Consider the following 22467-nt stretch of genomic DNA (forward strand, 5'->3'; position numbering starts at 1 on the left):
AATGTCTTTATGCGTGTATTTCTGTGTATATTCCTTGTTCCCTTCTCAATCCCCATGGGATGGTGATTAACCAAGTTCCTTGCTAGAGGCCTGAATTATTCTATCACTTTTTAATATTTGCTGTTTGTGATTTTTTTCTGAATGACTTTGCTTTTACCATCCCAACCCTTAATATTCCCTGCAAAGGGTAGGTAAACACTTTTCTAGTAATTTTTTTTTGTTTACATCATATTTTATTTCATTACAGTCAATAAATATACTTTAATATATGAAATCATTATAGAATACATATTTTAAGGCACTAAGTCTCAAAAGTGAAGGCACCTGTTATACTTTGCTCTCTAATTTGACACATTAAAACATGAGAGGTAAATCTGCCAACTTATTTTGAGTTTGCAAGCTTACATTTAATAGAATAAATCAGGTAGCTTCAGAAATCAAATAAGAAAATTAACAGGCTAGAGTCTGAACTAATAATCTTGACATGGTTTGATTATCACTTGGCTTATTCTGATTACTCATTTACCTTTTCATTTATGAATCTAAACTGACAATTCCACCTTTAGAGGTACAATAGAGCTATTAACCGATGAGACACATCTACTCATTCTCTGTAACTCTGGACATCGCATCTTGCTTTAAAATGCAAATCAGTCATGTCTTGAGCCTCTTACTGAGCAGCGAATGTGTATCCGTGCACATTCCATTTCTCTTTCTGCTGGGATTTTCTTTGGAGTCAGTGGTGCTGTCCCTAAGCAGTTCTACGTGGGCTTCTTTCAGCATCTGCAAGACAGGCACACAAAGCTCCAGTGGGCATCCACCTCTAATCCAGCCTCCACAGGACTGACTTAACAAGCCCACACACAAACAAAGGACACAGAAAAACCAAACAAAACAACACTGCTTGCTCCTTTCTAACCCTCTCCTCAGTATCTTCAATAGACATTTGAAATGTGATGTCAACAGAAAATCCGGGACTCCGAGTCAACTTTTCATAAAATGTGTGCCAACTTTGCTAACCCTAAAGTGGGATTTCTTGTGCTGAACACTTCTTTTGTTTTGTTTTGTTTTGTTTTGTTTCGTTTTGTTTTGTTTCATTTGCAGGACTCTTTTTAATGCTTGGGGAACCAGTGGTTACAGCTGTGATTCTGTCTTAGACTTGATAAACTATTCTTGACATCAAAGAATAATTGATTCCTATAATTGGTTTGTGTTGTTAGACGAAACAGAAGCCATGCTGTTAGCGAATCACTTGCTCTCATTCAAACAGCCTGATGATTTTAATCACGAAAAAAGACTTTGCTGACTCCACTGGATGCGCAGGCGGGCTCGAGGCACTGAGTGTTCCTTTATGCATCGAACTCATAAACAAATAACAAATTATGCAACAAAGCCTCTCAAGTTTTTGCCTTTCTGTTTCCCAGCCCAGGGTGCTCTTTCTCACACCCTGGGCAGCTCAGGAGAGAATGGCAAGGCCCTCTGCTGGAAGCACATCAAATGCAGAAACTAGGCCAGGCAATGCCAGACAGTTCCCAGGCCCCACTGCCATTCGAAGCTTACGCTTTAGTTCGTTTTAGAACCAAACTCTGGCACTTCAGAACCTCCCTGCTAATGCTTCTGCTGATTGTAAAGTCAGTGTGTGAGAATCGGAGGCAGTGTCAGGAAGCCCTCAGGAAAAGCAGGAAGGAGGTTAGGCCGTTTTAATTCTCTCTATATATATTTTATAGGCCCTCTTTGCAGGCCCACGAGGCTGCTTTTGGAATGGGAATGATCCTGTAAGAATGGTTCTTTGGCTTTTGATGTGTCAAATGATGTGACACTTGCTGTGGAAATTTAATTGTGCACTCAAAATTGCAACAATAAGCCAACATAATACAGGCTGGTATTGTTCTAATGGTCACTGCACAATTTTTTGAAAATTTGTATTCCTTTTTTAAACATTCCCCAAATTTTAAACATTCCCCCTAAAAATAAAGTAGCCAACCCTTACCTTTGTTTTGCATGGAGTATTCTCAGAGGTCACACTTTCGGTTTTGGTTCCCATGGCTTCTTCTAAAACTAAATCAAGGAAGGTATTATGGAGAAGACAAAATAACATAAAAACCTTAAGAAAAAAAACTTTTTGGTATCTTAGCAATACCTTTAATGAAGAATAGAAGGAAATGTTATGTGTTAAAAGAATGGGCCAGGCGCTGTGGCTCATGCCTGTCATCCCAGCACTTCGGGAGGCCGAAGAGGGCGGATCACAAGGTCAGGAGTTCGAGACCAGCCTGGCCAATATGGTGACACCCCGTCTTTTCTAAAAATAAAAAAATTAGCCGGATGTGGTGGCGCACGCCTGTAGTCCCAGCTACTCAGGAGGCTGAGGCAGAAGAATCACTTAAGCCTGGGACGCAGAGGTTGCAGTGAGCCGAGATCACACCACTGCACTCCAGCCTGGGCGACAGAGTGAGACTCTGTCTCAAAAAGAAAAAAAAAATCACTATTAAAATTACTTTAAGATTCTTTTGTAGTATTTTACCATTATCATTTATAAGTGGCACTAAGCCCATTTTACCTACTCCTCATTCACTTTATTCAAAGGAAATTCTTCTGGCCCACTATTAATAACACTCAAGCTCTGAGTTGATGCAGACATAGAGTGACAGATTGCCCCAAGCCACAAGCCACACTCTCTCCTCTACCCTGCCCTATGGGATCAAAGGACACATCTGCTTGTGAGGAATGCTTGCCAGGTCTGGGTGTGAGCATGCTCTCTGAGTCCAAAGACAGTGACCCTATTATTAATAACTTATGTGGACTCTCAAGTTTCCAAACATTCACTATTCATATCTATTTTGTATGCTATATTGATTCCTAGCTTCTTGGCTTTATCCTAACCCCAAAAGGCTGAGAAGCAAGTAGAGAAGTTGAAATTTTTTTTTTTTTTTTGGAGACAGGGTCTTACTCTGTCACCCAGGCTGAAGTGTAGTGGCGCGGCTCACTGCAACCTCTGCCTTGCAGTCTCAAGTAATACTCCCACCTCAGCCAAGTCCCAAGTAGTTGGGACTACAGGCGCACGCACCACCATGTCAGGCTAATTTTTGTATTTTATTTTTTGTACAGACAACCTTTCACCTTGTTGCCCAGGCTAGTCTCCAGCTCCTGAGCTATCCTGATCTCAAGTCAAGCAGTTTGCTTACCTTGGCCTCTGGGATCTTATAGGCATGTGCTGCCATGCTGGCCTGAATTGTAAAAACATAACTAAAGCAAAAACGACAATATCTATCATTTTTATCATGCTTTATGCTCTTCAACATGGTTTTACAGTGCTAATTTACTTTCTAATCCAATGTATGTTCATAACAAAAAAATAAATTAACCTAGTTGCATAATATAGGTAAACAAAAGATATATTTTTATGATAGACTATAATTCTGAATAACAAAAGTCCTCAAAAGTTAAACAGTAAAAGATATTTCAATATTTTAAATATTTTTAAAGAAAAAAGCAAAAGAAAAAAATAAAAATTAAGGCCGGGTGCAGTGGATCATGCATGTAATCTCAGCACTTTGGGAGGCTGAGGTGAGCAGATCACGAGGTCAGGAGTTCGAGACCAGCCTGGCCCACATGGTGAAACCTGTCTCCACTAAATTACAAACATTAGTTGGGTGTGGTGGCATGCTCCTGTAGTCCTAGCTACTCAGGTGGCTGAGGCAGGATAATTGCTTGAATCTGGGAGGCGGAGGTTGCAGTGAGCCGAGATCCCACCACTGCACTCCAGCCTGGGTGACACAGCAAGACTCTGTCTCAGAAAATAAATAAATAAATAAATAAAAATTAAAAAATAAAAGTTAAAAATACAAAGTTAGGCTGGACGCAGTGACTTACGTCTATAATCCTAGAACTTTGGGAGGTCGAGGTGGGTGGATCACCTGAGGTCAGGAATTCGATACCAGCCTGGCCAACATAGTGAAACCCCATCTCTACTAAAAATGCAGAAATTAGCCCGGCATGGTGGCGGGTGCCTGTAATCCCGGATACCTGGGAGGCTGAGGCAGGAGAATCGCTGAAACCCGGGAGGCGGAGGCTGCAGTGAGCCGAGATCACAGCACTACACTCCAGCCTGGATGACAGAGTGAGACTCCGTCTCAAAAAAACAAAAACAAAAACAAAAAAAACACACGCAAAGTTAAGTGATTCAGCATATAGCAAAGAACTGTCACACTGTAGCCTATATAATTTTTTTATTAGAAATGTTTCATGTATTAGTCACACAATGCTGAAATACTATACACTGTAGTATTTGTGGTGCATGGCACAATGCAGACATGCACTTTTAAATACGCTAGCTAAAGTAAAAATAAACGACAAAACAGTATGTTCTTTCAGCAAAAACTTATATTTGGAGTTATATGAATAGAAACTGAAAATTTCAATTTAAGAGTCCATGTAGTTACTTTTCAGCTATCTTTTTCTAGTCCTAAATGGAAAGTTACACATTTATTTCTGCCCTGCCTCACTTCCATCATGAATAACAAGATGCATATGCTCATTATGACTAGACCAGGGTTTGAGGGGTGGGTTTGGGAGAGGGAACAAGAAGACATCTTAAAGATCCGTGGACCCACCTGTTAGAATCCCATCAAGTTGGTCCACCATGAACTTTGCATCTTCTTCAGTGAAGCACATAGGTGGTTTTATTTTAAGTACATTTCTATGAGGTCCATCGGCACTGAGAAGCACTCGTTTTTCTTTCATCCTAATTTGTGTAGGAAATACATGTGAGTGTATGCAAAGGATAACTACGATTACTGAAGAATTATGTGAACATAGAGCAGTTTAAGTATTCTGCATTTAAGAAGCCCACATTATAAATAGGATGTATTTAAACTTTCCTTTTTCAGAGGGGTGGGAGGAAGTCAAGCAAGCTTTCAAGTGGGTAGGCATCCTGCAGCCAAGATACCAAACAGGTGGGTGTGGGGGTGAATTACTTGTAGATGATGTGCTGAGCTTCAGCTGTGGCAGGGGTCCTTTTCAGATGGTCCTTCACTAAATCAATTCCAATAAAAAGGCCAATGCCCCTGCGAGAGGTGAAGAAAAACTTGACCCACAATCTGTCCAACTCTTCACTGTCACAAAAAGTTAACACTATCACCAAACTTCCATTTAATTTCCAAGTTTAATTCTAACTAAATCAAGATACCAATCTATGTTCACAGTTGTTTCTACTTTTGGAAATAAATTAGTTTTTGTCATCCAGTTTTCTTTTCTCAATTATAAAAGAAAATGGCTTAAAAACAACCCTTTCATGCTATTTAGTTTCTCAGGATGTTAATGATGATAAATGTTAACATATATATATATATGTCAGTATTTCATACATATATATGAAAAATATCCAGTTTTTCAGAATAGCATTTTAAATAATTTTCAATAAATTATTTAGAGCTACATTAAGTTCCTTCTTTTCATCTTTTGGGTGCTGACATTATCCTAACTTTATTAAAAAAGTATAAAAGCCAGGAAAGACATATACCCAAATGGTTTTTGTTGGTGGTGGTTTATTTATTTATTTTATAGAAACAAGGTTTCTTGTTACGTTGCCCAGGCTGGTCTCAAACTCCTGGGCTCAAGCAATATTCCTGCCTCTGCCTCCCAAGGTGCTGGGATTACAGATGTGAACCACCACATCCGGCCCCACCCAAATGTTAACAGTGGTGATATCTGGATTCTGGAATAAGAATAATTTTTGCCATCTCTGTTTTTTGGTGTTTTCCAGATTTAGTTTTATGTACTTTATTATAAACTTACAAGATAAAATATAAGCTATTATTATTATTGTTAGAGACAGGATTTCACCCTATCACCCAGGCTGGAATGCAGTGGCACAATCTCGGCTCACTGCAACCTCTGCCTCCCAAGCTCAAGTGATTCTCATGCCTCAGCCTCCCGAGTAGCTGGGACTATTGGTGCGTGCCACCACACCTGGCTAATTTTTTGTAGTTTTAATAGAGACGGTGTTTCACCATGTTGCCCAGCCTATAAACTATTATTATTTTGAAAAAAATGAGTAACTACATGACGACTTCATAATGAACATACCTAATATCTCCTATCAAAGTGTGTTTAGCCTTCTGTTTTTTCAGTAACTCAGTGAGATAATTCCCTACTCTCTCGGCATTTCCTTGAAGGTCTTCATTTTCAATTATATTCAGGACAGCCAAACCAACAGCACAAGATACTGGATTTCCTCCATACTGTAAAAAAAAAAAAAAACAAATGAGAAAATATACCAGTTGAATGAGTGGTATTCCCTCATCCATGAGAAATTTGGCTCATACATACATAAGTGAAGATATAATTTGAATAAAATATTCTCTTATAATATTAGTTTCTCATATTTAGAATAGAGCATGATTCTATTTATTCAGGATTGAGTGAAAATTCATTCTAAATTATATTATCCAAGCTGCATAACTGGTATGAAGGACTACCAGTGATTTTATTTGCTCATCCAAACAAAAGCAGACATTATGTTGGGAGTTCAGGATTTCATAGTGTTGCCCAATGAGGGAAATAGGGGTTTCTGCCCTTGAAGAGCTGAGTAAAAGTAGCTAAGCAATGACATTTTCCCCAAGCAATTTATGTCCTCAGATTTGAATCTTACTTTTAGCTTTAACAAGTCATATTATATATACTGAACAAACTACAATAATTTTTCCAAGCTTAAAGCTTATGGGGATAAGTCAAAAAAATATAATATCCCAAAGATAAAAATTTAGTATCTCTTATGACAGCTGTATAACATTTATAGTACTGAGTCATAAAAATACTTTAAAAGTGTTTTGGAAGTTTAAGTATGATATGAAACAAAGCAATGAAAATATCATAACCTGTAGAATTTAGCAGGGCAACCATCTATCATTGGAAAAATTAATAAGACTGTTTTAGGACTGGTAAAGATACACAAGCAGAAATACAAGGAGCATTTTGTCAGACAGAATAAAATCTGGTTAGATAAAAGTTTGGCCATATCTAATGCATGTGGGACTTAAAATCTAGATGACGGGTTGATAGGTGCAGCAAACCACCATGGCACATGTGTACCTACGTAACAAACCTGCACATTCTACTCATGTATCCCGGAACTTAAAGTATAATTATATATATATATATATGTATGTATTTAAGATGTTTTATTAAAATAAGAAAAAACTTTGGCCAGAGTTCTGGGTGGTTAGCCGGCAATACTGAGCTTTATTCTTTACTACATTGACAAAAAATATAAGAACATGCATTATTTTTCCTTCTTAGCATTAAAGTTGGAGACCAAAATGTACCGTATTAAAATATTCCATCCCAGAGCTGCTGAAGGCTTCTGCAATTTCTTTGGTCGTTACCACACATGCCACCGGGTGGCCGTTGCCCATCGGTTTTCCCATTGTGACGATGTCTGGAACAAAGTCTTCACCATACATCTGGAAGCTCCAGAAATGTTTCCCAACTCGGCCAAAGCCCACTTGAACTTCATCAGCTATAAACACACCCCCTGCACCGTGTACATATCTGAAAAGCAAAGCGGCAGTCTAATGCCTTCAGGTCACTGAGATCCCCAAACCCACCCACAAAGGTGCAAATTATTGAAGACAAAAAAAAAAAGTTGTTAACCTGAAGCCTTAATTTTTCTTAAAAAACATTTCAGTACTCTAAACCCCACATAAATGTCATTGACTTTACAATATAATCACGTAATTTTTAGATTAGATGTATTCCATACCAGTTGGGTTTGTGCTACTTAAAGTAAGCTATATTGCAGTATTTTTTTTTAAGAGACGGGGTCTCACTCTGTTGCCCAGGCGGGAGTGCAGTGGTATGATCAAACTCCCTGTAACCTCAAACTCCTGGGCTCAAGCCATCCTCCCACCTCAGCCTCCCGAGTAGCTGGAACTACAAATGTGTGCCACCATGCCCAGATAATATTTTTAAAAAGGTTTTGTAGAGAGGGGGGTCTTGCTCTGTTGCCCAGCTGGTATTGAATTCCTGGCCTCAGGTGATCCTTCTGCTTTGGCCTCCCAAAGTGCTGGGATTATAGGCATGAGCCACAGCACCCAGTCCTATTACCATATTACGTTTTAAGTGGGAAGAGAAAGAATCAAACAAGTAGTTGTTAACAGGGTTAGTCTTCAAATATTTACTAATTGGGAAGGCTTGTGTAATGGTTAATACTGAGTGTCAACTTGATTGAATTGAAGGACACAAAGTATTAATCCTGGGTTCCTGGGTATGTCTGTGACGGTGTTCCCAAAAGAGATTAACATTTGAGTCAGTGGGCTGGGGAAAGCAGATCCATGCTTAATCTGGTGGGCACAATCTAATCAGCTGCCAGCGAATATAAAGCAGGCAGGAAAATGTGAAGAGGAGAGACTGGCCTAGCCTCCCAGCCTACATCTTTCTCCCATGCTGGATACTTCCTGCCCTCAAACATCAGACTCCAGGTTCTTCAGTTTTGGGACTTAAACTGGTTGTCCTTGCTCCTCAGCTTGCAGACAGCCTATTGTGGGACCTTGTGATCATGTAAGTTAATACTTAATACTGCCGTGTGTGTGTGTGTGTGTGTGTATGATATGTGATATATATGATATATAGATATGTGATATATCATATATATAGATATGTGATATATCATATATGATAGATATGTGATATATATGATATATAGATATGTGATATATCATATATGATATATATATGTGATATCTCATATATGATGTATATGATATGTGATATCTCATATATGATATATATGATATGTGATATCTCATATATGATATATATGATATGTGATATCTCATATATGATATATATGATATGTGATATCTCATATATGATATATATGATATGTGATATCTCATATATTATATATATGTGATATCTCATATATGATATATATGATATGTGATATATCATATATGATATATATACACACATATATCCTATTAGTTCGGTCCCTCTAGAGAACCCTGACCAATACAGATTTGGTACTAGCCAATCAGAGAGGATGCAGGCTGGAGGCTGGAGCAGAGTTCTGAACCCCCGCTGTTGGACCATGTGTAAACCTTGTACTTGCTGGATCTTGGGGAAGGCTGAGAGATCATCCAGGAGTCCTGGGTTGGCAGGCACTCAGGTGTGGCTATTTACCAGCTAATCAGGAATTATTTTAATATCTTAGCAACTAGTATGGCCCTACAGAATTGTCGCAGTGCTCTCAGTTTGACCAAGGAGGCCCAAGTCAAGTACATACTCTGCCACTTTCTGGAAGTAGCCTGCTGGAGGAATTATTTGTCCGCCACAACTCTGCATGGATTCAGCAATAAAGGCAGCAATCTATATAAGAGAAGATGGTGTCAAAGTCCATTAGGTCCCCCTACAACCCCCCTAAAAAGAGGATATCTTATAGAGCAGGTTATTTTAAAAATGGCTAGGAATAGACCTGTAGCAAGTGGCAAATTAGCCATTTGATTAAAGAAAAAGGAAAAGGTGTCTATGCAGGAAAAGCAATTGATTTAAAGCATTAACTTCTGAAAATCTAGGGTACCAATAAAGCTACCATGAGAAATAGAGGAGATGAGAGTGCAACTTCTATTTCTCATAATTACATGCAGCAGTTTCATTAGGATGAACTGAATAAGACTGCTATTTTTATTAGTCTTTGGTTATGAACCTGTAAAAAGTTATCTAGGTCCAAAGGCATTGTCGTGGTGCCTGTTTCTTAAGCTTGGTGAAGTAGGGCTGCTTGAGGCTGGAATTTGCACCGTGAAAATGGCAGGGTGGTTTGTGGCCACACACTATAGTTACTGTGCCGTATTTCTAGGTTTTGCCCTAAACCACGCTTAACTCAACAGTGGGCAGTTAACAATAGGAACTACAGATGAATCATTCTAGAGACTAAGAAAAGAGAAGTAGGAAATAGATAATGTTGAAGAGAAAGCACAAAGAATGTGAGATAAGAAATCAAGAGAACCCAGGTTCTAGTTCAGACTACCCCTTAGTAATTGTATGACCTTGGGTTAAATCCTTCACTTTTTAGATATTTGGTTTCTTAGCTGTAAAATGAGGCTGTTGGACTCAAGACTTTTGCTGTACAATTCCATGACTTTGCAAGCACATCTAATATTCTGAAGCACTGATCTTATATTTGTTCATTGCTTTCAGCACTGCTAATATGATAGCAACAATCCAATAAATGTTGAATGCTAATGTTCTCAAAAAATTATTCAAACCCTCTTTTAGCAGCAAAGAGTCCGTAAGATCTTGTTAATGTAAATTTTTTCCTAAAAGTGTTGTTTGCCATTTGTTTAAACAGGTACAGACCACATTTGAAGAGGAAGAGTATGAAGCTTCCCACAACACGTAGAGCTTTAGGTCTACCTGCACAGATGTTTCACATAAGAAGATAAAAACAAATGGGTTGGGGGAAAAAAAAAAGAAGCAGTTAAGAAATGTGAACGGCTCTCTAGTCATGAAGACAAAAATATTTGAGTTAATTAGAAAAAGAAAAGGCCTCATTTTTATTTCAGTTAAGGTTTTTTAAAAAATAGCCAAGTCTATGCCATAAGCCAATTTTTAAGGCAAAGTACTGTCAGGTTGCATTAAAATCCACATAAGTAACCTACAGATGGGCTGAGAATTGAACATCAAGCTGAAGACAGTAGGGTGAAGACCAAGAAAGTGAAAACACTTTTTTCCTCCTCTCAAGGATTTTGTTTCTGTCTTAGAAGTCCAGGCCCACATCGGAAGAACATTTTCTGCCTTGGCTTACCCAGGTGCAAACCAGCCCCAGGCTCCATGGCTTCAAGAAGGTCGAAGTTCGAGGGAAGCACCAAGGCTCCCTTGTGGGTCTGGAAATCTGCATTGGTCCTCAGGTCCCAGGGCTACTTTGTCTCTTCTCTTCCCTTCACCATGTAATGACCCCTACCCCTCTAGACTAGACCCTGCATACCACTGTAAAGGTCAGAATTAGGCAACCAGTTCTGGAACCAGATAATGGTTGTATTTCCAGGATAAATACAAGTAGACAGTCTTAGAGGCATGATTGTAATAACGCATTTTTGAAATTTGAATCAAGTGAAAACGTAACTAGAGAAGAACAGAAAGGGACATTAGATATAATCCTTTTCCATCTCTTCAGTGAATCCCAACAGTTTTAATCCCTTTTATAAAAGATGTTGAGATGTTTCCAAAGCTATAAATACGAACCTTCCTTCCACTGTTATGAGCATCTTCAATGATTTTCTTCACTTCATCTGCATAAGCACTGGCTGGGTCTGCATGGTCTTCTCTATATTTTCCTCTGTAAGTATCTGGAGTTGGTGCCTGAAAACGTCAAATAATGCAGTTGCTTGTAATTTGCCTTTTCGACAAACCTTAAAAAAAAGGCATTTCCCCACAAGAACATGTTAGAATGGTGATCATGTGAACTTAAGATACTTTAGGTTTTTTTGTTCTTTTTTTTCCTGAACATTTCTAAATTCTGTGAAGAACTGACATCTTTGAATTGTGAACAGAAGTTTGGATTTGCTTCCAGACTGTTATAAATCAAGACTATATCCCTCCTCACATAAATAGAACATTCAAATCAACAAGTGTGATGATACTATTTAAAAATGTCAGTGAATGGAAACTGTATTAACTAGTCTGTATTTAAAATGAGCCAACACCGATCAACTATATTACAAATCGTAATCATTCAGAAAACTAGAGTGTGTTAGCACTCACTCCAGATCTTAAAATCTTTAAAGTGTTGATGATTCTCAAGAAATTTGGCCAGGCGCAGTGGCTCACGTCTGTAATCCCAGCACTTTGGGAGGCTGAGGTGTGCAGGTCTCTTAAGGTCAGGAGTTTGAGACCAGCCTGGCCTACATGATGAAACCCTGTCTCTACAAAAAATACAAAAATTAGCAGGGCTTGGTGGTGTATGCCTGTAATCCCAGCTGCTCGGGAGGCTGAGGCTGAAGAATCGCTTGAACACTGTAGGCGGAGGTTTCAGTGAGCCAAGATCGTGCCACTGCACTCCAGCCTGGGTAGCAAAATGAGACTCCGTCTCAAATAAATAGATAAATAAATAAATAAATAAATAAATAAATAAATAAATAAAAGAAAAGAAAAGAAAAAAGAAATTATACTGTTCCTCAGTTAAGAAAAACACACCAAATAAATTTCACTTTTTCAACAACTTGGTTGGTTTCTTTATTTTACTTAATAAAGCTATATAATAATTTAGCATTATTATACAGAGCAATTTACTTTTTTCTTTTCTTTTTTTTTTTTTTTTTTTTGAGATGGAGTCTCACTCTGTCACCCAGGCTGGAGTGCAGTGGCACGATCTCAGCTCACTGCAACCTCCACCTCCCAGGTTCAAGCGATTCTCCTGTCTCAGCCTCCCAAGTTGCTGGGACTACAGGCACCTGCCACCACACCTGGCTAATTTTTGTACTTTTTTTAAGTAGAGACAGGATTTCGCCATGTTGTCCAGGCTGGTCTTGAATTCCTGACCTCAAGTGATCTGCCCACCTCGGCCTCCCAAAGCCCTAGAACTACAGGCGTGAGACACTGCGCCCGGTCAAGAGCAATTTAAACACACACTTAGTTCAACTCTGAATTTTGAGTTGGCATTTGTGATAGAAAATGTAACTGCAGATTAAGGAGCAAGAAAAATAAAATGATAGCTCTGAACAACTACTAAACTAATTTGCCTATTGTAATACTCATCAATGTATTTTAAATAGATAAATAGATTTTAAATAACATTCTGTCATTATTTAGCCCTTTGACCTTAGCAAGCCACATAACTGCTCTTGATTTTAGTTTCTCTTTCATGGTTCATCTAGATGAAAGCATTGGCTGGATTATCATTAAGCATTCCTCCAATACAAACATTCTGATTTAGGATTTTAAGACACTTACCACATGTACAAATTCTTTTTTGACATCTTTTCCTTTCTGAAACTTATATGGGCTAATCTCAATTAAGGATGATAGGTGACCATGGTAAGCACTGAAGAGAGAAAGAAAAAAAAACAGTAATCAAAATAATTCCAAGAGAGATATTTTCAAGTATATGAAAACCAGTGTTGCATTTCATCCATATGCATCCGTCCAGGGAGAATCTCAACACTGGTGCCAGATTTGACTATATGGGATCTAATTTTTCATGGCAAGACTGGCCCTTAATGTGTCCAATTCTTCTTCCACATGTAATAAAACTCATAGAAAGCCAAGCATGTGTCCTCATTGACAATTTCTTTTTAGTTGGGAAAAACTGATGTATTTGGATTATATTGCTAAATTAGATTGTCTAAATGTGAAAAATTGTTTTCTATATCCTCACGCAATACTTTACATGTATGTATTCTTTAAATGTGTTAAAAGAATATGTGTTACATTCTAGTAAATTTAAAAACAACTTTATATCATAGAATGGGCATCTGTTTCTGTTGGGGATGATTTCTAAAGCATGTCCACTTGCAAACATTAGGCAAATATTACTTGAGAAGGAAAAGGAGATCTTTTTAAGAACTAAGATTGAGGCTAGCCATATGCAGAAGAATGAAACTAGACTCCTGCCTTTTACCATACACAAAAATTAACTCAACATGGATTAAAGACTTAAATTTAAGACTTAAAACTCTAAAAATCCTAGAAGAAACCCTAGGAAATACCATTCTGGACATCAGCCTTGGCAAAGAATTTATGAATAAGTTCCCAAAAGCAATTGGGAAGGGCATGAAATGAGGTACATATTTAACTTCACCCTCTACATCTGAAGTTAGTGAGTGGGGTGGAGGAGTAGACAAAAATTTAAAAGAAAAAATATCCGTAGGCTAGCCTTGGTGGCTTACGCCTGTAATCCTAGCACTTTGAGGGGCTGAGGCGGGTGGATCACTTAAGGTCAGGAGTTCGAAACCAGCCTGGCCAACATGGTGAAACCCTGTCTCTACTAAAAATACAAAAAAAGTTAGTTGGGCATGGCAGCGGGCACCTATAATACCAGCTAATTCCAGAGGCTGAGGCAGGAGAATTGCTTGAACCCAGGAGGCGGAGGTTGCAATGAGTGGAGATCGCACCACTGCACTCCAGCCTGGATGACAGAGCGAGACTCCGTCTCAAAACAAACAAACAAACAAACAAACTCTAATAAAGATGGAAGTTGCCAGATTTCTGGTTTAAAATGTAATAAATTCATGTTTGACAGGTAAGATTAGATAGTGACTGTTAATAATTACAGGCTAATGAAAAAGTTTTAAATTTTACCTGGCTGCCGGTTTTCTTTAAAATTTGCTGTAAATTGTTATCTTTAAAATGAGTGACTGCGAATAATCACAATAGTGAAGTGAATGCTTGAATTTTTTTGAAATTAATTGTATTCTGATTTGGAAAACAATTTAATTACTTACATGTTAATAGTGGCTCAATAAATAATGTGTGAAAAGTAATCCATGATTTATGCAAACTCCATGAAGCTACATCCCCCACAGTACCCAAGAGAGCCTCTCCTACTTCCTGGTACTTAGAAGGAATTAAGTATCCCTCTGGATTTAAGCTGGCCTTGATAGCTTAATACATAATTTTTAAAAACATTGCTCCATATATCTGTCCTCTTTCACATGCGTTCATGGTATTAGTATGCATAGGATCAATACAATTTTGTCTCTGAAGAAGCTTCTTGCTTAAAAATCTTGTGTCTAAGACTTACTGGTCAAGAGTGATCACATCCTGGTGGCCTCTGAACTGCCGAGCCAGGCGTAAGGCTAAGTCGTTGGCTTCAGATCTATTAAGATAACATAGAGAGAGAGGACACTGTGACACAGTCTCTTTTTAAAACATTTAGGATGTGCCAGGCACGGTAGCTCACGCCTGTAATCCTAGCGCTTTGGGAGGCCAAGGAGGGCCGATTGCCTGAGCTCAGAAGTTAGAGACCAGATTAGGCAACTCCATCTCTACTAAAATACAAAAAATTAGCCAGGCGCGGCAGCGTGCACCTATAGTCTCAGCTACTTGGGAGGCCGAGGCAAGAGAATTGCTTGAACCTGGGAGGTGGAGGTTGCAGTGAGCAGAGATTGCCCAACTGCACTCCAGCCTGGGTAACAGACTGAGACTCCATCTCCAGAACAACAACAACAACAACAAACATTTAGGATGTTAATTACAAAAGTTGTAAGATTACATTTATTCAGAAACTTATAAAATAATAAGTTGAAATCCTCTCCTTCCTCTATCTTGCCCGCCCACTTTACCCTTCCAATATAAGGTTCCTTAGATGTTTTCAGTAAAGAATGAGACATATAGAAGAAACCCAATAAAAATTAAGGATATGCTGCCCATTCCAGACTTTAGTCTAGTTCAGCCACATAGTGACTGAGGACAAGAAGAAGCCTTCATTAAATCTGATCTCCACAGGAGGAATGGGAGACTGAGGGCCCATTAGCTTGGCTGCCAACCCTATGTCATATTTACCCAACATTTGACTAGCTTCCTTCTCTATAAAATGAGTATCAAATTTTTTCCTATATATTTCAGACAATCTAAATATACTACCCAAAAAAAGGAAGAAAATAATAATAAGTGGAATGTTTACTATCTGCTAAACATCATGCTGAGGATTTTACTTGTATTTTTTCTCATAACAGCATTACAAGTATTGCCATCTCCTTTATATGGATAAAACAGCCTCAGAGAGGTAAAGTAATCAGAATAAGGTCTCATAGCTAATATGAGGTAGAGCAGGATTCAGACTGAAGACTTTTTTACTTTAAGAGTATTTTGTTGGCCAGGCATGGTGGCGGTGGCTCACACCTGTAATCTTAGCACTTTGGTAAGCCAAGGCGGGAAGATTTCTTGAGGTCAGGAGTTCAAGACCAACCTGACCAATCTAGCAATACCTTGTCTCTAAAAATAATAAAGTAATTTTTTTAATTAAAAAAACAGAATATTAGTCTTGGCTGGATGCGGTGACTCATGTCTGTAATCCTAGCACTTTGGGAGGCTGAGGCGGGCAGATTGCTTGAGCCCATGAGTTTGAGACCAGTCTGGGCAACATGGTGAAACCCCATCTCCACAAAAAATACAAAAATTAGCCCAGGCATAGTGGGCTATGTAACCCCAACACTTTGGGAAGCCGAGCCAGGCACAGTAGTGTGACCACCACGCTGGACATAAATTGGTTTTAAAATATCTTAATGGAAAGTGAATCACAGAGAGTCATATAATCAAATATTCATGGAATGTCTAATAGTTAATTTTCATATATATTTCTTTCTTTTTTTTTTTTTTTTTTTTTTGACGGAGTCTCACTCTGTTGCCAGGCTGGAGTGCAATGGTGTGATCTCGGCTCACTGCAACCTGACTGCAATTCTCCTGCCTCAGCCTCCCAAGTAGCTGGGACTACAGGCACACACCACCACGTGCAGCTAATTTTTGTATTTTTAGTAGAGACAGGGTTTCACCATGTTGGCCAGGATGGTCTTGATCTCTTGACCTCGTGATCCACCCTCCTTGGCCTCCCAAAGTGCTGGGATTACAGGCATGAGCCACCACGCCGAACCATATTTCATTTTTAAAATAGGAGTTTCTACTATATATCTATAAAGCTTTCCCCAATATAATATTGCACTTTAAGTACATATTTAGACATGCATTTGCAAAAACATACTTCTAAATATCTGCATAATAGTCTATAGAATGGATATATAATGATTTGAATTTACAGAATTTAAAAGTTGGGGCCAGGCACGGTGGCTCACACCTGTAATCCCTGCACTTTGGAAGGCTCAGGTGGGCAGATTGCTTGAGTCCAGGAGTTCAAGAGCAGCCTGGGCAACATAATGAGACACTGTCACTAAAAATCAAACAAAACAAAACAAAAAACTAAGTTAAAAAGTTGAGGCAGCCCGAGGTGCCTGCATGGAGATGGCCAGCCTGTGGGTGTTGGTGCTGGCCCCAGGGTCCCCACGCTGACCCCGAGGCGCTGCTGGTGGCCCTGTGCATGGCCTTCCAGACCAGCCCGCATCTCTTGGGGCTCCTTCTGGCTGGGCACGGTTGCTCACGCTTGCAATCCCAGCACTGGGAGGCCAAGGCGGGTGGATCACCTGAGGTCGGGAGTTTGAGACCATCCTGACCAACATGGAGAAACTCCATCTCTACTAGAATACAAAATTAGCTGGGTGTGGTGGCGCATGCCTGTAATCCCAGCTACTCAGGAGGCTGAGGCAGGAGAATCACTCAAACCCGGGAGGTGGAGGTTGCAGTGAGCAGAGATAGTGCCATTACACTCCAGCCTGGGGAACAAGAGCGAAACTCCATCTCAAATAAATAAATAAATAAATGAAAGTTGAAATGTATCTATTTGAGTTTCCTTCTTTTTTCTTTTCTTGTGTTTGTGTTGGGGAAATATGCTCAATTTTCAACAATCAAAAATCTTTAAAAAGTCTAGCTTGTTGCCAGGCGCAGTGGCTCATGCCTGTAATCCCAGCACTTTGGGAGGCTGAGGTGGGTGGATCACAAAAAATTAGCTGGGCGTTGTGGCGGATGCCTGTAATCCCAGCTACTTGGGAGGCTGAGGCAGGAGAATAGCGTGAACCTGGGAAGCGGAGCTTGCAGTGAGCTGAGATCACACCACTGCACTCCAGCCTGGGCGATAGAGCAAAACTCTGTCTCAAAAAAAAAAAAAAAAAAAAGTTTTAGCTTGTTTAGTAGAGTTATTTATTGGCTAAAGTTCTTCATACATTCATTGAAAGAATATCTTGGCCTATCAATCCTTAAGCTACTTATTGCACTGCCTGAGGAGGTGAGCATCATTTGACCAGTTAGATTCACAGTCATAGAATAAAGTGGGAGAACCAGAAAGGCCAGGTCCCTAATGTGTGATCACTTAGTGAATGGCAAGAAACTCAGCAAACCCTTTTGGACAAGCTCCACCATGAATCAAAAGGAAAGATTTATGTGCAAGAGTAGACAAAGTTTAGTGGGAATGGGGAGGGGTGGGAAACCATGAAACATACCCTGAATTTGTAAAATAACAAACAGAGAGTTTCTCCGGCAGAGTTGCTGAAAGGCGCTTGGCATACTCAACAATGTTGTCGTGGAGGAATCGAGAATTTGTATTTAGCAGTTCCATCTGTTTCAGGGCAGCTTTGACCACTCCTGGGTGACAGTGTCCCACTAAAATTTATGAAACAAAAGCCCAAGAAATAAGTTAGAATTCTAAGTGCCTGGGAATAAGAGGAATTATGAAGCAAGCAAGCAAGCAAACAAACAAACAAACAAAAGTTGAGTTCCTTTCTCTTCCATATTTTGCTGCGATTTTCCCCACTAGGACTACTGGCCCACTCAGCAAAGGAACTGCAGCCACTGCAATTCCCCAGACAAAGATTAAGTGTTCCAAGTCAGCTTTACTCCATGAACATTTCCTCCAAAGCACTGCAAGGACAGGACATTTACCATGGGCAACATTGTTGATGCAGTCCAAGTACTGTTCACCGTTCTCATCAAACATGTACTGCCTCTGGGCTCTCACTATTTTGATGGGATCCGACGCAAAGAAAACTTTGCATGAGGGCCTAGAAATAATCAAAGGAAACACTTTGGTCTGGTAGGACTACTCTCAGTATTTTTCCTTCTCAGTGAAGGTCCCCATCAGTGGAAAAGTACAATTACATAAAGGAAAGGGAAAACACAACCTGGATGACACACATTTCTTTTCATTTCATGTAAACCTGGAAACTTTTATGTTAATCCCCCATTCATGACATTGTTCACATTCCTTATGCTTGTTATATTAAATATGCCATGATTTGACAATTTATTAGAGGCACATGAATCCACTCTGTGATGGTTCTAATCACACAAACCAATAACTAATTTTCCTTTGAGAAATTTTGTTCCATCAGAAAAAAATAACCAAGTTTTTTTGGGGGGCTTAACGTGTCAGAAGCTGTTATATATTTTGTAAATATTATTTAATCCTGTCAACAATCCTATGAAAGAGAGGTTATTATCTTTCTCTTATAGGTGAGGAGACAAAGGCACAGAGAAATTAAGAAACTGGTTTAAGGTTACACAGACAGTAAATGAGAAAACCAGAATTTGCAAGTAGGCTGTGTTGTGCTGTAGCCCAAGGTAGACATCTCTGTTTCCCCTTCAATCTAATGTATAAAGACATGAATAGCACTGAAAGCTAAATGCAAATAAACTAGAGTTAAATACTACAAAGGAAGTTTTATAGATCATTTTCATTTTCATGTATTTTGAGTGGTACTTGTCCTGTATCAAATGGATTTTCCATTATTAAATAGTGAAATTCAATTATTCTTCTAAGCATTTAATATGTTTTTTTGAGCATAATAAAGTCATCCATACTTTTATTTGGATGAATGGCTGGATTATACATTTTAGCACATAGAAATTTCACAAAGGCTTCTAATCTTGGCTTTATGAACATTTAAGAACTAAAGTTAAATATATTTATTTATTTTGGTGATTTTGCATACATACAAAAAAACCCTCACACACACTGGAGGTAGTTCTAGTAGTAGAAATATACTAAATTGATATGTAACTGTTTAGAAGGAATTTTGATTATTACAAACAGTAGGTAACCTCAAATTTTAAAATTGCATAAGGTTGTGTTATATACTGATTTTTTTTTAAGCATCATCAGCTGAAATGAAAATAGTATTTTATAAGAATTTCTTATTGGTTCAAACTCAGCTGTTAGTTTATACCTACAAGTTAAAATCCAAAAAAAAACTTTGTTAAGGATGTGAGCTGAAAGCTGCAGACTTCACATTGCCTTTTTAATACACTTTCCACCTTGCCCGTCAGACTTCAGGTAAAATTCTCCTTTTTCCAGTCAGCCCATGGCTACACTCGTGCTTTTAGAAAATTTGTTCTGCTCATGTCAGAAACCATTAGGCATTTACCGGAATCTAACTAAGATTGAAAACTAACGCAGGGAGTGATTAGAAAAAGTAGGGTAGTGATTGATTAATGGGGAAAGAACTGGATTATTTTGATCCCACTTCGCGGCTGAGAGAGATGGAACTAGTCTTCCAAACCACCCAGAAACCCCTCCAGTTGGGGTGAGGAGATTCAGTCTGAGAAACTGTCCAGCATTCCTCCGAAGAGGATGCGGATTGTTTTCTTCCTTGTAACCCCAAGTGCTCTCTCATGCCCACTGGCCCGGCTGCAGTCGTTCATTTCAAGTGAATATTGCAGACGGTTGACTTTACAGTATTCGGGGTCATTAATCATCATTTATATTTACACGTATCTTTTTAAAAAACACGCACAAAACACTAACATATTAATCTCATCTTCTTGCTCCTGTGAAGTAGAATGTTATTCCTACTTTCATAGAAGAGACAAAGTAATTTGACAGAGGTCACACAGGGAATATGACACCCAACGAGGGCCAGAGCCCCTGTCGGTCTTATATACTCACCATTATATTACTAAGTCGTTTGTGACGGGGGCAAGACAAGCAGGCTGGGGAGAACACAGCTTGGGAGACCAAGTTGGGTAAGAGGGATCTAAATAAAGTCTCTTGCTTTTCTAACAGAAGGTGGTTTCAAGTTTTTCTATTGGCTAGATAAACCCTTCACCGCTTAACCAAGCATGCAAGAAGAAAAAGCTCACTTTAAGTAAAAATTGTCAGAACTGGTTTGTTTGCGGAGCCATCATGAAAAAATATTTCTCAGTTCACAGTTTCCAAAAACTTTCGAGTTGTGTGGGGGTGGCCGAGCGCTATCCTTCTTCCACCCATCTCCCATCCCTGGAATGGTGTCTGCTAGGGCTACTGGCCGTCATCCACCAACCCCTCTAGCCGGCCGGCAGCCCCCGCTAGTCCGCCGGCTGCAGAGCGAGCCGGGAACTTTGGAGCGGGCAGGAAGCCCAGCGTTCCGGGTTCCAGGAGCGTTTCTGGGAGCCCGCGCGGCCCCTGCAGGTGGAGGCGCGCGGGGCGCGTGCACAGGCGCGGCGGGCACGGAGTGCGGCTGCAGCGCATCGCTTGTTCCCTAGCCGGCTTTCTCTCTCCACCTTCTGCACTCGTTATTGCCCCCTCTCTGCGCTTTCTTCCGGGCCAGGGTGCCCTTACCCGATGTGCTTCTTCCTCAGCGCCAGAGTGTCCCGCTTACTGTACAGCTCGCACATGGTGGCGGGGTGCAGGGCGCTGCGAAGGTGCAAGATGCCCCTGTCTGGTCTGCGCGCCTCCTACGCGAGCCTGGGACTGCCTTGGCGGCCCCGGCCGGCCTTCCTCCCGTTATCCCTCGTGGCGTTCTCTTGCCCGGGGCGTCGGAGGTCACTGGTGGCATCAACTAGCTAGGATCATCTCCCTTTTAAGTCTGGCTCTGGCGTTGCCCTTTGCCAAGCCCCTCCTCCTCCCCCGCCGGGGCCGCGGGCAGGTCGCCGGGCTAGCAGCTCATTCGCCACCACCCTGTCCTGCCAGGCCGGCTCGGCCCTACCCGCCCCTATCATTCCTCTGAATTCGCCTTTCATTCTCCTCACTTTGCCTCGCCTTTGCTTTTCCTCCTCCTCTCCCTGCGAATTCCCTCCTTCCCACGTTCTTTCTCGTTTCTTTTTAGTGTAGTCCTTTATTTTCTGGTAAAAATTCAGGAGTTAGGCGCTTCCCGGATCAAGACTCACTGCGCAGTCCGATAAGGTAACCTACCATTTACTCAGCACAAGGACGCGTCCTGACGAGAAATAACCCGGACTCAGCCTGTTATCTCCATTGGCAGTGATGATACATGCAGCGTTTCAAACATCTCCTTTAACAATGATTACACTTCTAATTCTTCTAACTATACAACTTACAAAACACATTCACATGACTTATCTTGTTCAGTCTTCAAAACAACCCTGAGAGATGACCACGAGTGTTACCCCATTTAATAAACGGGGAAAGTGAGGTTATTCCCTGTTCTAATGATTACACATCCACTTGATGCTGAAAACGGGACTCATTCTTAGATTTCTTGACTTCCTTCAAGATGGTCTTCTCACACTGATCATATCTGAAGCTAAATATGTGCACAGGTAGAAACTTTTTTTTTTTTTTTTTTTTTTTGAGGATGGAGTCTGGCTCTGTCGCCCAGGCTGGAGTGCAGTGGCGCAATCTCGGCTCACTGCAAGCTCCGCCTCCCGGGTTCACGCCATTCTCCTGCCTCAGCCTCCCGAGTAGCTGGGACTACAGGCGCCCGTCACTACGCCTGGCTAATTTTTGTATTTTTAGTAGAGATGGGGTTTCACCATGTTAGCCAGGATAGTCTCGATCTCCTGACCTCGTGATCCCCCTGCCTCGGCCTCCCAATAGAATCTTAATTAACTGTATCATTAAATCATACATTATTTTAACTAGAAGTCATCTGGTTTAACTTCTCTGCTCTGTAGATAAGAACAGTGAGGCACAGGAAAGGTGAAGGTTTATTCAAG

At 40.1% G+C, this 22467-nt stretch overlaps 1 protein-coding gene across 5 annotated transcripts; it reads right to left on the reverse strand.

Annotated features, from left to right (window-relative positions):
- Positions 1 to 217: 217 nt before the first annotated feature.
- On the reverse strand, positions 218 to 21364 carry ETNPPL (ethanolamine-phosphate phospho-lyase). Of its 5 annotated transcripts, none has more exons than XM_004040264.5 (13): positions 21131 to 21364; positions 18478 to 18596; positions 18039 to 18198; positions 14735 to 14809; positions 12946 to 13036; positions 11239 to 11355; positions 9284 to 9366; positions 7323 to 7548; positions 6085 to 6239; positions 4974 to 5063; positions 4611 to 4741; positions 1991 to 2058; positions 218 to 783 (listed from the first exon to the last, which is right to left on the reverse strand). In XM_004040264.5, the coding sequence occupies exons 1-13, from the start codon at positions 21184 to 21186 to the stop codon at positions 655 to 657; spliced, it is 1500 nt and encodes a 499-aa protein (XP_004040312.5). In that variant the 5' UTR covers positions 21187 to 21364; the 3' UTR covers positions 218 to 654. The 5 variants fall into 5 exon arrangements, with proteins under 5 accessions (XP_004040312.5, XP_018881606.4, XP_063561531.1 ...); XM_019026061.4 differs by having other exon boundaries at positions 20480 to 21364; XM_063705461.1 differs by lacking the exon at positions 18478 to 18596.
- Between the last annotated feature and the right edge of the window lie 1103 nt (positions 21365 to 22467).

Source organism: Gorilla gorilla, chromosome 3, assembly GCF_029281585.2.
Source record: "Gorilla gorilla gorilla isolate KB3781 chromosome 3, NHGRI_mGorGor1-v2.1_pri, whole genome shotgun sequence".
In the NCBI taxonomy this organism is placed as follows: domain Eukaryota; kingdom Metazoa; phylum Chordata; class Mammalia; order Primates; family Hominidae; genus Gorilla; species Gorilla gorilla.

Bases quoted from the DNA above. Each gene is read 5' to 3' on its own strand.
- ETNPPL (XM_004040264.5), bottom strand. From the start codon at position 21,186: ATGTGCGAGCTGTACAGTAAGCGGGACACTCTGGCGCTGAGGAAGAAG. The intron at 6,240-7,322 runs GTACATTTTGGT...TTTTTTTTACAG, and splicing joins GGATGGAATATTTTAATACG to TATGGAGGAAATCCAGTATC. The intron at 4,742-4,973 runs GTAATTCACCCC...TACACAAATTAG, and splicing joins GCTCAGCACATCATCTACAA to GATGAAAGAAAAACGAGTGC.